The 15,894-nt window shown below is 34.0% G+C and overlaps 2 protein-coding genes across 2 annotated transcripts; both read left to right on the top strand.

Moving 5' to 3' along the window:
* The first annotated feature begins 97 nt into the window (after window positions 1-97).
* LOC110226217 lies at window positions 98-2,507 on the top strand. The gene is made up of 2 exons (XM_021016995.1): window positions 98-154; window positions 1,394-2,507. Exons 1-2 carry the CDS (start codon window positions 98-100, stop codon window positions 2,186-2,188), a joined length of 852 nt encoding a protein of 283 aa, XP_020872654.1. The 3' UTR covers window positions 2,189-2,507.
* A 5,085-nt stretch (window positions 2,508-7,592) lies between these two features.
* LOC9306257 (topless-related protein 2) lies at window positions 7,593-15,517 on the top strand. Its single transcript, XM_002870140.2, has 25 exons — window positions 7,593-7,884; window positions 7,983-8,162; window positions 8,415-8,528; window positions 8,616-8,774; window positions 9,303-9,477; window positions 9,579-9,711; window positions 9,911-10,026; window positions 10,345-10,477; window positions 10,589-10,698; window positions 10,932-11,001; window positions 11,082-11,152; window positions 11,238-11,333; window positions 11,414-11,506; window positions 11,694-11,821; window positions 12,107-12,341; window positions 12,453-12,611; window positions 12,703-12,798; window positions 13,131-13,280; window positions 13,395-13,505; window positions 13,645-13,821; window positions 13,980-14,108; window positions 14,224-14,319; window positions 14,406-14,588; window positions 14,870-15,045; window positions 15,127-15,517. Exons 1-25 carry the CDS (start codon window positions 7,805-7,807, stop codon window positions 15,332-15,334), a joined length of 3,378 nt encoding a protein of 1,125 aa, XP_002870186.1. The 5' UTR covers window positions 7,593-7,804; the 3' UTR covers window positions 15,335-15,517.
* Window positions 15,518-15,894: the final 377 nt, after the last annotated feature.

The raw sequence follows: 15,894 nt of genomic DNA, 5'->3' as shown, positions 1-15,894 counted from the left end.
CAAGATTCTTTACTTTGCACCAAATATTTTTTCTTTCCTTTTACCTTATTGACTAATGTGAAAATCCCTTTGTTTCTTTTTGATTCATAGCAAAGTTATGTCGTCTCTGGTTCTCAGCCTCTCTTCCAAGCCCTCTCTCAGTAAACTTGCTCTGGTAAATCTTCTAGTTTTTTTTGTCTAATGTCTGTTTTCTTCTTCTTCTTCTGATTTCTACTCACTACAAAAAATATGAGCATTGATAGCACATTATAATAGCTCAGTTTTCGCAACTGCTATTGAAAATATAATGTTGGATGAGGTTATCATATGATAGCGTTTCAGAAATGCTAACCCCGAAAATGAGTAATCGGGGAACTAAATTTCAGTTGGTGAACCTAAAATCACTATTTGCGGCAGCACTTAGTCGAAAATATTTATACTTAGCAACCCATTTTTTTATTTATTGATAACGAACAAAAATAAAAATCACGCACTCTCACCTGTAACCCTAAGGAGGTGTATTGGAACTAGGATTTTAGAAAATTTTGGGTTTTTACTAAAATCACCTGTTATTGAATTTGTGATTTTCAAATCTCTTCTCAAATCCAATATTATTGAAATTGAGATTTCAATAAAATCACTCACAATCTCTTGTTATTCAAACTATAATTTCTAAACTTGATATCAAATCAACTGTTATTGAAAACACAACTTTGTTTTTTTTAAAAAGCCATAACATTGATTTTGGGAGACTTTGGATACAATTTTACATGAGAAATTCAATTAAAGAAATCACACCTTGAGAGGTGTTATTTGGAAAAAACTTTTTTTAACAAAATAAACATAAGAGAAGTTGTCCTTTCACTTTCTCATTCTCATCGTCAAAAGTCAAAACAAATCTGTCACCTTTTTTTTGTTCTTCACTTGCAGAAAAAAACAAAAGATTTCGATGGCAAATCAAATTCATTACCAACAAAATCTCTCTCAGTTTCAAGTTTTTAATTTGAAGTCCTAATACAAAAACATAAACTTTTTTATAACCACAACACACCATGATTTCTTTATCTTTTACCACAAACAACGTTGAACGTGTTTTGGAACGTGTTGCAGAGAGAATCCAATTTTTCTATTTTTTTGTAAAGCAACGTTGCAAAAAGATCCCAAATTTTCTAGACAATGTTGGAGATAAGTTTTTTTTGTAAATCCAGTTTTCCTATTTTTGTTTTAAAAATCTCACCAAATCATCCAATATTATCTCTTAAATCTCACCAAATAACAAACTAGTATTTCCTTTTCTAAAATAAAAATTCTAACAATTCCACCAAAAGTATCCTAAAAAATCACATAACTTTCTCAAAATCCAAAATTTCCTAAATTCCACCAAATCCACCCAAATCTTTAATTCAATACACCCCCCAAATCAGTCAAAAACATTCCTTTGCATCCTCTGGGTAAACCTATAGCTATCCAACAACAAGCCATCATTAACGCCGCAATGACTTGTGCACCTGATCAAAGCAAAGATTTTGCAGTGGCTGTCAAGTGTTTAGGACCTATGATCAATTTCAATAGGCCTGGTGGAAAACACAAGGACTCGGGTTCGGTCGTCTTTAAAACCCCTTTCCAATATTTTGATCAATCAAAAGTTATGTATTCAAAGAGAGATGAAAAGTTCTACACTCCTAGTTTTGGAGGCCACTTTTTGGTTTCTTGGGATTCTTTCTTTGAAGAGGATATGACCGGCTCTGAGTTGCTAGAGTTGCGGTTTTCCAACATTCCTGAATTGACCAAGTCCGAATGGGAACTCTTGGACTCATGTTCCAAGACTGTATACTTTGTGGAGTCTCCCTCAGGCCAACGTTTCCTAATCAAGTGGTACGCCCAGAACCACCAACCAGGCGATTCAATGACATTCCTGTGTCGCGGAACAAAGCGTTTCATGGTGTTTAGAGAGGAAGAAGATAAAAGGACCATGTGTTACACGGAGGACATTGGAGATCTTTGCATATTCCTAGGCAACAATGAGCCCTTTTGTGTCAAGGCAAGCTCATTCCCTGGCCTAAACCCTAACTCCATCTATTTTGCAGGTGATGGCTATGGTGTTTACGATATCGCCACTAGAAAACCACGTTCCTTCCGTCCCAAGTCTCCCTCAGCCTTCTCGTCAGCATCACTCCTCCCTTACTGGATCCCTCCAATGTCTCTCTAGTTAGTATAGTTACCTGTCCTTCACTAGTTATTGGGCTAAAGATCTTCATTTTTTTCATGTTGTTCTCTCGTGGCTTTTGATTTTTTAAGCTTAATAATGGTTCTTCCGGATTCAACTAAACCAGCTCTAATTAGCATCTTCGAATTAAGAGCTTTTCTTCCTCTATTTACTTCAGTTTCGAGCCCTTGGAAGCTTATCTTCGTATCTCTATGAAACAAGGTTTGGGTCTCATTAAAATACTAATTACTAGGTATGATTCGGTTCATGTTGGCGGTTAGACACCGGTTCATGTAATTGGTAGACTCATATATAAAGCGAATAGTAGACGGCCCATTTAGCGATTTGTCAATTATTGAAAAAAGGGTATTACCACAATCGGACTTCAGACGAATCCAAAATTAACTGACACATTTATGTACTATTGTAGCTTACGGTGCTGGTGTAAATTGACATAAATAACCTTACAAAATAATTGTGTAGATATTTGTGAAACCTCTCTCATCGTTGTTTTCTCCTTCGATTCTGGGCACTCCGACGCATCAATCGATCGTCACAAGCACCAACATCAAACTCGTCCCATCTCTGGCAAGCCACCATACCAACTCTTATCCACTAATCTTTGATGCCTCATATGAATTTGAAATCCAAAATCCTCAAAGTTGTTGGCAAAGTATCACTAGAACCAGATCTACAATGGCCAATCAAATTTTGTTGATCGGCAAAATCGAATATAATCCTCCATCTTCGGCATCTGCGGCGGTGTAAAAGCAAATCGCCACTGTAATTGTTTTGTAAGCTTTCTATAAAGTGAGAAAACTTATTATTTTCATTGTTATCAGGGTAACATTGTTATTAATTATTATTAGCAAATATTATATATGAGTTACACGTTAATATAAATATTACCCATATCGACTATCTTATCATGTTCATATAAATATTATTCAGATATTAAATATGTTAGCACGTTAACATTCTATATAACATGTTATTATAATTGTTATCATGTTCATGATGTAACAGAAAGACTAATTCTTTTTTATTGAACTGATATATACATAAATAAAAAGTACTGATTCATAAATTTAAATCGATAAACATGTAATTAACACATAATATGTAAATTTATCGTGATATCATATGTTTTAGCATGTTAACCAAATAGTTACACACTAAACAAACAAATGTTTAACTATATCATCTGATAAATAGTATTATCGGTCTTGTATGAACAGTGTCAGCAAGCGGTTCATGAACAGTGTAACCGGTGTATTACATTGGAAAATAATTTATTAGATCAATGGCATTTTGTGTAATTAAGTTAAATGGGAAGGATATTTATGGTTTACTTTTGTTTTCTCTTTCCTACATACTTGATTTTCAAATTATTAGACTCATATATAAAGCGAATAGTAGACGGCCCATTTAGCGATTTGTCAATTATTGAAAAAAATTCAGATTTGTCAATTATTGATTTGTGTGAGTTTAAAATTAGTTATAAAATCAGATTTATGCTACTTTGTGATGCATATTAATCTTATAATTTTCCCTCTTATAAATATGTGATATATAGAAAAACAAATTGTCTTTTTAATCGTTGCTAATCCCATTCATTTGGTACCAGTATCATACTTTTATCTTGTACGTAATATATAAGAGATATATAGTTTTCATGAATCTGATTTATATGACTCCAATGAATTATTGTTACGTATATGTTTTTTTAATACAGAATTATAGTGTAGTATCCAATAAGTTTTTTTCACTGTCTTTTTTTGTCACCTTTCTTTATTTGCTTGGTTACTTGAAACTTATATATTATTATCTTATGAAATTAAAAAAACCATCTTCATTCGCTATCAAGAGATGCCAGTGAGAAGCATACACCAATAGTGTCCTTTTCATTGACGTAGAGATAAAAGATAATACCATTCTTAGTCAATCGCTTGTGAAATTGCATATAATTTGTCATTACTTCCTTTTTTTAAAAGATTGCTATATATTTTCATGCCCCTTTTTATCGTCACAAAAACGGGTTCTATAAAAACTTTGTTTCCAAATGATGCAGCAAATTTTTTACAGTTAGAATAATTATATTGTGAGTATCCTAAAAAACTAATGACAAATTACTAAAAAATGAGTTCGTATTGCTTATTATATATATATTTTATTATTTATGCTTGATGAAAATTAATTTTCATCATTTATATAAGTACTCTGATTATGTAGATATTTTGCATCAATTGAAATATATATATATATATATCAAGTTAATATCTGCAATGATTATAATAAGTGATACTAAATATTAATATTAGTTGTAAATAATTGATGTTAGTAACTTAGTATCAATTAAAAATATTCAATTAATTTTTAATAATAAAAAAATTATTTTTTCAATAATTAATATGAAAACAAACTATTAAACTTGATTTGTGATAATATTTGCTTATTAAGCCATACACCTTTTCGATTGTGAATACAGTTGCTTCTTGTTTAAAAGTGTCAAAATTTTCCTATGTCAAAGACACATAATATACTAACTTAAAATTAAATAAATAAATTAGTGTAATATATGAGAAAGTGGTTACTTTTAAAAAAATATATCTAAATTCTTAACAATAAAGGCCTATGGATACAAAGAAATAAAATTTTGGAAAAATATGGATACAAACTACAAAGGCTTAAACGGGAAAAAAAGTTTTGATGGTGGAACTTTTTTTTTTTTTTTTTTTGGATAATAAAGAATCAAACTCTTATCTTTTAGTGGGGTCAAAGAGTAGTTTATCCATCTTTTCTAAGTTCTCCCAAACAGTAAAAATTATTTTTAGAAACTAAAATTTTATAATAGTTTATTAGTACAACATTTTTGCTCCCAATTAGATCACACCAACTTATTAGGAATTAAGGTGTGGTTGTCGGAAAAAGAAAAAAGTTATTAGTATCACATGATCTCACAAACCCTTCATTAGATATGTTGTTGCCATGGTTATAAATTTATAATGAACTAAGTGTTAAATGGATAATAGATCTATCCAACAAATTTAATGAATAGGTTAAGATCGATCCATAATCCTCTAATATAATTGGGGAAGAAAAATTACTTGTACTTTAAGTGAAACCAATAGAAAACAAAAGAAAAAATCTTTTTTTCCTTCTATCATATATAGTCATTCTCTAGAGAACTTTAATGTTACTTTGCTAGCAACCTGTCTATTAGTTTTTTGTTTTTTTGTTAAAAGGAAAACTGTCTATTAGTTTGTTTAATATTTCTGCAAGCGGATCTATAAAGCATACACTAATTTATCCACTTTCTTTTATTACTAAAATAAATGATAACTTTTCACAATATTAAGAATGATTTCATACGAAAAGAAAAAGCTTTGTAAAAAATATACTCCCTCCGTATCAAAATATAAGTCGTTTTAGGTAAAAGCACGCAGATTAAGAAGATCTACTTTTTAAAAGTTCAGCCAATCATAAAAGAGACTTTATAATATAAATAATCATAAAATATTTAAATAATATATAATTTGCATTGAAACTCGAAAATAACTTATATTGTGAAACAAAGTACTTTATCCAAAACGCTTTACATTATGAAACGGAGGGAGTATCTTTAATCACATGGCCAAGTCTAAATACTTTGGTGCAAATCCAAATCATGTCACGTTGTTTACATATCTGAGGTTTAAACAAGGGTTAATGCTGTGAAAATAAATCAGAACTTTAAAATTTTGCACATGTTTGTAATAAAATTACACGTTATTTATATGAAGATAAGCTATTCATATGTTATTTATTTAAAATACGTATGAGATTAACAATTACTCTCTTTACGAAGTTACTATCCTAATATTTACAAAAACATTAACTGAATTTGATTGTTTAGAAAAAAAACTTGAAATAACTCAGCAAAAGATAGTTTTGTTTTATGTTAGACATTTTCATCTCTACGTTTGTTTTGTGGCCCAAATAATAAATGGATAATGTAACATTAGTGGTTAGTGGTATTTTTAATTACACCAACTTTATCTTTATCAGTTGTCCCTATCAAACGAGAAGCACTTGCTTGCAGCGATATCTCTCTCATATCTGTCGCTTTCGAGTTTCATTAATATCGTCACCAGATAAATATATTTCTCACGATATCTCAAGCTTCTTTAACATTTTAAAATCTCTCCGATATGATAGGTAACATCTCGCGGAAATAGTAGTCCACGTCATTTTCACCCAAAAAGGCAAGCGGACGTCACCTCGCTCTGTTAAATCCAGCTGAATTTCATATCTCGATTCCGTGCGATTCCTACGGGCCAGAATCTGCTGTTTCACATTCAAAATTGAAACACATACAAGCTAAATATTTTTTTATTGAATCCAAAATATATATATATCTATATCTCAATAAAATTTCTTATAACTCCAAATACATAAATTATTTAAATGGCGAAAAATTACCTCGAATAATAACAGTTTCCTTTTCAATACTTCAACTTTCAAATTTCGAAAGTTTTAAATTCAGAGACATTATGAACTAAATAATTTGTTATTTTCGATTGTGGGATATAAATACGTGTTATAAAATTTAATAGTTTATTATAACTTACAAAATCTCTTGATTAAAATTATTTTTTATTAGATTTCCATTAATTTTTGGGTATTCCATCTCTAATAAATAATACATGTAAATAAAACAAGGGCAAAAAGCTATAAATCGTACGTTGATCTAGTTAATAACACATGTATACATTATTCAACCGATGTTAAATAGTAATCTACGTTAATCTTACAATTGGTGCAGACTTTGGAATTGAAGAATTAATTTGTTACTTTGAGATTTCTTTTATATAACATGACAATATTAAGGGATAGACTTTATAATATTTTTAATTATGATCTTGTTAAATTTCATATAGAAAATAAATAGAATTTTTATCTCAAAAAATAATTATAAGAATTTATTTTATTATTTTTCTCTCAATTTTTTTAATTTAGTTTTGATTTTACTTAAATGCACCTTTTAATTTAAATATTGAAAAATTTATTATTTTACATAAAATAATTATAATTTTCATTAGAAATAGAAAAATGGTATATTTCAAAGGAAAACTAAAAAGTAGGGTAGTTTTCAAAAAGACCCTAAATAAATTCGGTCCATTGCAGCTTCGGTGTGCTGAGCTGTACTGGAAAAACGCCAAAAGCGGAGCGGTTCCGACAAACGAGGCTATCACCTCAATTTGATAAGAAGATCTACTTATCATAAATAACCTAACTAGCTTATCAAATCACAGTCGGTGTTATAAAAACCCTGCAAAACGCATCGAAGAAAGTGGAGAACAAGTCATACTTTTTTCTTTAAAAAAAAAAAAAAGAAAAAAGAAAGAAAAAGAGGAAATTTTTTAAATTTGAATTGATTTATTTTAATTGTTTTCTGGGTCAGCTTTCCTTCTTTAGTTTCGAGAGACGCGAAGAAATCGAACCCAAAACACAAACCCTAGAAAAACCATTTTTAACTTCAACCACCGATCTGGGAAATTAGCGTAACCGTCTCTCACCATTACCCAGATCGCCTCAATTCTCACTTCCTCGATAATCGCTGGCTTGAGGATTGACGAAATGTCATCTCTAAGCAGAGAGTTAGTTTTCTTAATTCTCCAGTTCTTAGATGAAGAAAAGTTCAAAGAATCTGTTCACAAGTAAGTTTAATCATAGCCTTGTTTCGAAATTTCGTCTTTAGGTTATTTTTGTTTGTATATCTGAGAATTTTGTTTTGGGTGTTTTGTTCGCTGTGTAGGCTTGAGCAAGAATCGGGATACTTTTTCAATTTGAAGTACTTTGAAGAGAAGGCTTTGCTTGGGGAGTGGGACGAAGTGGAGAAGTATCTTTCTGGTTTCACTAAGGTTGATGATAATCGTTACTCGATGAAAATCTTCTTCGAGATCAGGAAGCAAAAGTATCTCGAAGCACTAGATCGGTAATTTTGAATGTTCTCTTGGCTTTTTTTTTTCTTGAAATTGCGTTTGTTCTGATAGGGTTTAGGGCTCGTTTCGGGGATTTTTTTTCATTAGGTTGTTCGTGTTTAGTTCTGCTCTTGTTGATTTGTGTGGTCCAAAACACTGTTGGTTATTTTGTGGTGTTTGTGGTTGAGGATGTTTTTTTCGGAGATACCTTTTGTTTGTGTCTTTGCATTAATCTTATACATATGTTTTGTTGTTCTTGTTTTCAGAAATGATAGGGCAAAAGCTGTTGAGATATTAGCAAAGGACTTGAAAGTTTTTGCAACATTCAACGAGGAGCTTTACAAGGAAATCACTCAGCTTCTAACTCTGGAGAATTTTAGGTATAATTCTGTGTATTTGATAGTTTAAAAGTTTAAGGGTATCAATGGCAGTCATCTGGAGTTGAACTGTGGTTTTTTTCTTTCCAGGGAAAATGACCAGTTATCGAAATATGGTGACACCAAATCAGCTAGGGGTATTATGCTTGGGGAGTTGAGAAAATTGATTGAGGCAAATCCTCTGTTTAGAGAGAAGCTTGCTTTACCCACTTTCAAGGCTTCACGCCTGCGAACCTTGATCAATCAAAGGTAACCCCTTGTTTACAAAGATATTAGTTGATTCCTGTTCTTTTTTTTTTTTTTTGCCATCAATGTCAAGAAAATGTGTGTGCCTATTATGTTCTGGTGTTTTCCAAATGGTATTAGACATACTTCGAGATTGAATATTTCATTTACAGAGATTATAGCTTTATATGATCATAAACAAGCGGATGTCTCCAAAAGTTGATTGTTCCACTGTGTTTTCTTAGAAGGATGATCACCATATGTGCCAGATTGTTAGTGTAATCACGCCACTATTCTAGTGATTTGCATCAGAAAAGTGGTACTTGGATGACTATGAGATCAACCTCTGGTATCAGTTAATCTTCTTGTTTTCAACCACCTGGAAATGGAAAACTGTCATTAGGGTCAATTTAAAACGTGTTTGTTTTGTTATGCTTATCGAGTGCAATGGCTGAAACCAGTTTATCTAGCCTATTTTCTGAACCAGCTAGTAAACTGTGTCATATTAGTCTTTTACATGACCTAACGTTCGATGCTTTTGGTAATTTACAGCTTGAATTGGCAACATCAGCTATGTAAAAACCCAAGGCCTAATCCAGACATCAAAACATTGTTCACTGATCACACTTGTTCACCACAAAATGGAGCTCGTGCACCCACTCCTGTTCTTCCAGTTGGTGCTGTTGCAAAGCCTTCAACATATGCTCCTCTTGGGGTACATGGTGGAGTACGATCACATACCATACAATAAAATTATCTTTACATATTCAATAACTTTATAATATATTTAAGAAATGGACGTAATTTATGTAATCATATTCTGTACAGCCTTTTCAGCCTACTTCTGCTCCGGCTCCTAACGCAAATGCTTTAGCTGGATGGATGGCAAACCCAAATCCATCTTCATCAGTTCCTGGTGGTGTTGTGGCCTCTTCCCCATTTCCTATGCAGCCAAATCAAGGTAAGTTTTGTTGTTCCAATGTTTAGGTGGGTGGTAACATACTGCTGCTAATGATGTGTAGAGTTAATATTTGGTCATGAGTAAATACAGTATAGAGAATACTTGTCATGGTTTAAAGGATTGTAATCTTGGTGTAATGGAAAGTTAATTTAATAGTTTATTCGTAGTTCTGAATCCTTGTTACTGTATTTCATGGCAGTTGCCATGCTAAAACACCCTCGGCCACCCTCAAACTCCCTTGGAATGATGGATTATCAAAGTGCTGATCATGAGCAACTTATGAAACGTTTACGGTCTGGACCAACTGGTGATGAGGTAATTACTTTTCTTATTGTTGATAATTCACTTGACATATTTTTGCTTTCCATAATGCTAATTTAGTGTATAAAGTTCTTTTGACAGTCCAATTTTGGCTATCAGCTTTTCATAATAATTTATTATTATCAGAGGGACTAAATATATGGTTGCATCATTTGTAAATATTTGTAATCATTAAGATTGCCATAGTATGTTTCTGATGCATGCCTCATTGGTTTTAGCAGATTGTTCATGTCCACTACGAAAATAAAACTCTTGTTTTGCATGTCTGTATGTATGACGTTGAGTATATGGCTTGTATTTCTTATGTTCCAGGTCACATATCCTGCTCATTCTCAGCCTACCGCCTCACTTGATGACCTCCCTCGAAATGTAGTGAGTACAATGCGCCAAGGGTCAGCGGTGACAAGCATGGATTTTCACCCTTCCCATCACACGCTGCTCACTGGTTAGTCTCATGCTACTATGTAGAAACTAATAGAGTTGAGCACTTGAGCTTTGTTTGGCTCATGTCTCTGTTTGGCTCATGTTTCAACTTATAACTGTTTGTTACTTTTAGTTGGTTGTTCCAGCGGCGAATTCACCTTGTGGGAAGTTGGATCTAGAGAGAAGCTTTTCACAGAGCCTTTCAAGATATGGAATATGGCATCTTGTTCTGTGATCTTCCAGGTTGGTCTTTCACCTTTTTTCAAAACTGTGATTGAGAATCTCATCGCTTTTCTTTTCATAAATTATTAATTGTATCCTATACTTATGACCTAACTACACTGTGGAAAATGAAAGATGCTTTGTATCTGATACATGCTTGACTGATTTATGTTCTGTTCTATTAGAAGAAGTTTAAACAATGCACTATCAGCTTTTTATGTAATGATGACATTTTCATCTTGTCAAATTTCCAGGGTTCTATTGTCAAGGACCCATCAGTATCTGTCAGTCGTGTATCATGGAGTCCAGATGGAAATTTCATTGGTACGCTATTTGAAGATCATCAAATATATCTTTTCAACAGGACACAATGTTTGAATCTGATTCCTTTTTCTCGTGTACAGGGGTTGCGTTTTCTAAACATCTGATCCATATATATTCTTACCAAGGGTCTGAACTACGTCAACACCTAGAGGCATGCCTATTCCTTTTTTTTATCTTAATTTAACGTTGCTATGACATCTGCACAAAGTGAACAAATAGTTTGTTTCTGCTTATAGATGGATGCACATGTTGGCTGTGTGCATGACTTGGCCTTCGCCCACCCAAATAAGCAACTTTGTATTGTGACTTGTGGGGAAGATAAATTGATAAAGGTAAGTATGCAAAGAGAGGCTGTTACGTGCCTTTTCTGTGGCTTCCCTTTTTAGCTTTCTGACAGATACTTTGTGAGTAGGTCTGGGATTTGAGTGGGAAGAAACTTTATACCTTTGAAGGGCACGAGGCTCCAGTTTACTCCATCTGCCCTCACCAGAAAGAAAATATCCAGGTACAGCCATCTCTTGTCGATAAGTCTAGAAGGATTTTTTCCATTAGTTATAGCAATCCTGTTCCATTTTGGCTGTATTGGACAGAAACTTTCACCTTCTGGAGTGGATTCTCTGTGGGTGTAAATTAAGAGTGAAAGTTTTTACATTTTACTTTTGTATTAAATATGTTTCTTTTCGTTCATGCAGTTTATATTCTCAACTGCTCTTGATGGTAAGATCAAGGCTTGGCTCTATGATAATGTGGGTTCTAGAGTTGACTATGATGCACCAGGACAGTGGTGTACAACTATGCTATACAGTGCTGATGGTAGCAGGTACTTTCTTCTTGCTCGACAAGCTAGAACTTGAACTTGAATCTAAAAATTATACATCTTCATAAAACCCTTTATTCGTAGTCTAGTTTTGAAAACTATAAAAAGTAAACTGACATGGCTCATATAAGACAGCTAATTTATATGAAAAAGTAACAAACTTGCGTGTGGGAAGTTTTTTTTTATAAGAATTTAGTTAGTTATCAAATTAATAAAGAAGTTACAGGTCATCTGCTACTAAATGTTAGTTGCGGCCATAGTGAATGTTAAAGTTTCCCATTGTTTCAGATTATTTTCTTGTGGAACAAGTAAAGAGGGAGATTCTTTCCTGGTTGAGTGGAATGAGAGTGAAGGTGCCATAAAGAGGACATATTTGGGCTTTAGAAAGAAATCTACAGGGTCGGTTCAGTTTGATACAACACGAAACCGATTCATGGCTGTTGGTGAAGATAACCAAGTAAAATTCTGGGATATGGACAATACTAATATCTTAACAACTGTGGAGGCTGATGGAGGACTCCCGGTATGATATTCAAGCTATTGCTCTTGACTAGTATATAATCTTTTCTCTTTTTCCTTTTTATGGTTGCATATGTTGATTGTTCCTTACTGTGGTATGTACTGCCTATATCAGAGCCTTCCCCGATTGAGATTCAACAAGGAAGGAAACCTTCTTGCTGTTAGTACAGCTGATAACGGATTCAAAATCCTTGCTAATGGGGATGGTCTGAGAACCTTAAGGGTCATGGAAGCTCGTTCTTTCGAAGCATCCAGAGCATCGACAGATATGAAGGTTAAAACTTATTCTTATGCGCTTTTCTTGAAATTTTTTCTTGCCATACCTTTTGTCGAATAGAACTTACAATTTTATTCTGGGTAATTAGGTATCCTCGTCTGCAATGGTTACAAACATTGGCCCATCTATTGGTAAAATGGAACAAATGGATATTGGCTCTCCTGCAAGGCCAACCCCTATTCCTGTATGTTTTACTATATTTCGGCTTTACATCATTTATAATCTTTCAGTAATAGATAAATATAGGGGACAGGTAGAGCCATGTATGGTTGCAACATATCGGCTTATTGTTTCTGTACAATTCATCCTGATACACTAATGGCATCACTCAAATACACAGATTTGATCAAAAATCCTTTATCCATGCATTTAGTCCCACATGCAAACATATTGATCTGGGATACTAGAACTGTGGCCAGACTGAAAAATATATCTTGTTTTGATAGTTCATAAGTTTCTCTCTGTTAATACAAATTGCGGGGTTGTCCTCCAACTTTGGTGATATTATGTGCACAGAACGGAGTTGATGCAATGTCAAGAACTATGGAGAATCCAAGAAACGTGGAGTCTGTTGAAAAGTCCAAACCTTCAGAGCTCATGGAAATTGTTGATCCTGCTCAGTGCCGACAAGTGACCATGCCAGATAGCAAGGATTCGGTTAGCAAGGTTTGTTAAATATTTCCTTAATAAAGTTATTCATATTCAGCTGGGGACTTCCATTACTTATCCTGTTTGTGTATTACAATAATGGGGATTATATTTGCCACTTTCATGTTTAAGGTTGCTCGGCTTCTTTATACAAATTCGGGTGTTGGCATTTTGGCTCTTGGAACAAATGGTGTCCAGAGACTATGGAAGTGGAGTCGCAGCGAGCAAAATCCAACTGGGAAGGTAATACAAACTTAACTTCTACACCTCGCGCAGTTTGATATATCTGTATATATTATAAGTATGCATAAAAGTATGTGTGCTTTGATTACTTCTATGTTCTCCCTTCCAAGTCGCTGAGAGTGTTATTTTTCTTTTCAAGGCTACCGCTAGTGTCACTCCACAGCATTGGCAGCCTAACAGTGGTCTCTTAATGACAAATGATGTTCCGGAGAATCCTGAGGGAACTGTGCCGTGCATAGCCCTTTCTAAGAATGACTCGTATGTAATGTCTGCTTGTGGTGGAAAGGTTTCACTGTTTAATATGATGACATTTAAGGTAAGCTTCTTATCTATTTTTTCCCCTGTGCTCAGACAATTACGTCTTTACCAGTGATGGTACAACACTATAACTTTGGTATACTTGGCTTGTAATGGAAGTCAAGAACTGATCTGTGTCAAATATGTGGACTTACTGGAATTTCACTCTGTTCATAGGTAATGACTACTTTCATGCCACCTCCTCCTGCTTCGACGTTCCTGGCATTTCATCCTCAAGATAATAACATCATTGCAATTGGGATGGAGGATTCAACTATTCATATTTACAACGTCAGGGTAGATGAGGTAATTAATTCATCGTGATTACTGATTTTTGTAAAGACGAGGTATCCATATTGAACTTTGAGTTCTTCTTTTAACTGTGGAGAATGTGTAATAGAATCTTTCTTTCAACCTACAGGTGAAAACAAAGTTGAAAGGCCACCAAAAGCACATCACTGGCTTAGCATTCTCTGCCACTCTCAATATTCTGGTCTCCTCTGGTGCTGATGCCCAGGTATACTAAGCGTTTAAATTTCTCGGTATTGCTATTGAGCTTTCATCAAACTTGGCTGTAACTATATGGACCTCTCTATGCTATAGCTCTTCTTTTGGAGTGCTGACTCATGGGAGAAGAAGAAATCTTCAGCTATCCAACTACCAGCTGGAAAGTCACCAGTAGGCGACACTCGTGTCCAGTTCCACAACGACCAGGTCCATTTACTGGTTTCTCATGATACACAGATAGCCATATATGACGGTTCAAAGATGGAGTGCATTCAGAAGGTATAAAAATAATGTTTCACTAATTCCAGTGAAGAGTATATAAAGTATCTTTCGCTTTTCCGGTTTAGGGCACACATATGCTTCTGCTATCCTGTCCAAACAGTTTTACCTCATCATTTGGATAATCCACAGTCAAATCCGAATTTTTTTCTCTCTTGAGATTCCATCTTAACTGGCATAATGAGACAACATTCCCTCATTTTTCTCTCTTTGAATCACATAACGTCAGACAAAGCTTATTTCTCGTTTTTTTATTTTTGTTGTCGTCTCTTTTAATGCAGTGGGTGCCACAAGAATCGCTATCATCACCCATAACCTGCGCATCTTACTCCTGCAACAGTCACCTGGTTTACGCATCATTTGCAGATGGAAGCATCGGAGTCTTCGATGCTGAATACTTGAGACTCAGATGTCGCATTGGCCCATCAGCCTACATGCCCCAACCCACATCAAACAGGTTAGTTAACCTTAACAATCTTATTCCATATGAAGCGATCTAATTGTCTCACAAAAAAAATCTGTTTCTTTCTGCAAACAGTGCTCCAATCATGCCACTGGTAATTACTGCTCATCCTCAAGAACCGAACCAAATAGCTGTTGGACTCTCTGATGGATCGGTTAAAGTTCTTGAAACCCCGGAACCTTTTAGAAGATGGGGTGTTGTGGAGAAAGCAGGGACTGAAAACGGACGGCCTTCTAGTGCGTCGGCGGCTAATAACTCTGGCTCAGATCAGATTCAAAGGTAAAAGGAAAAAGGAAGAAAAGAAAAATGACAGTAAAAGTTAGTTGGGCTGCTTCTTTTGGTAGTGTAAATCTGTAATAGCTTTGGTCTTTTGTGTTGGACAAAGTAAAACTCTTTAGACTAAAATCAGTACTCAGTAGCTGTAGTTTCCTTTTGGGTTAGTTTTAATGAATGCATTTTTCTCAAAGCTTTTCTGTTTTCATTAGTCATGTCTCAGACCAAATATTGGTTTATCTGGTATGTCCTAATCCTAGTCAAAAATCCGCAGCTTCCAAGGTCACTTAAGTCCATTTATGCATAAATACATTTATTATTATATAAGGTACTGCTGCAGAGATAATATACAAATCCATTAATACACTTTTTGCATAGAAAATAAAAATCCTGTAAAACGAGATGACAAAACTCCCACAAAAATTCTACTAATACGGCATAAATCTCAACAGCCTCCCGTAGTTCTATAGTTTAACTAGGACTAGGAGTAACTAGTATGAAACTGTTTTAGGAGTAACTAGTATGAAACTGGTTCGAGTTACAAACGAGCAATGTCCTTTTTTGAAATTT

Source organism: Arabidopsis lyrata (genome assembly GCF_000004255.2).
Source record: "Arabidopsis lyrata subsp. lyrata unplaced genomic scaffold ARALYscaffold_7, whole genome shotgun sequence".
In the NCBI taxonomy this organism is placed as follows: domain Eukaryota; kingdom Viridiplantae; phylum Streptophyta; class Magnoliopsida; order Brassicales; family Brassicaceae; genus Arabidopsis; species Arabidopsis lyrata.
The sequence above is the reverse complement of the archived record's forward strand: the minus strand, read 5'-3'. Positions and strand labels throughout refer to the sequence as shown.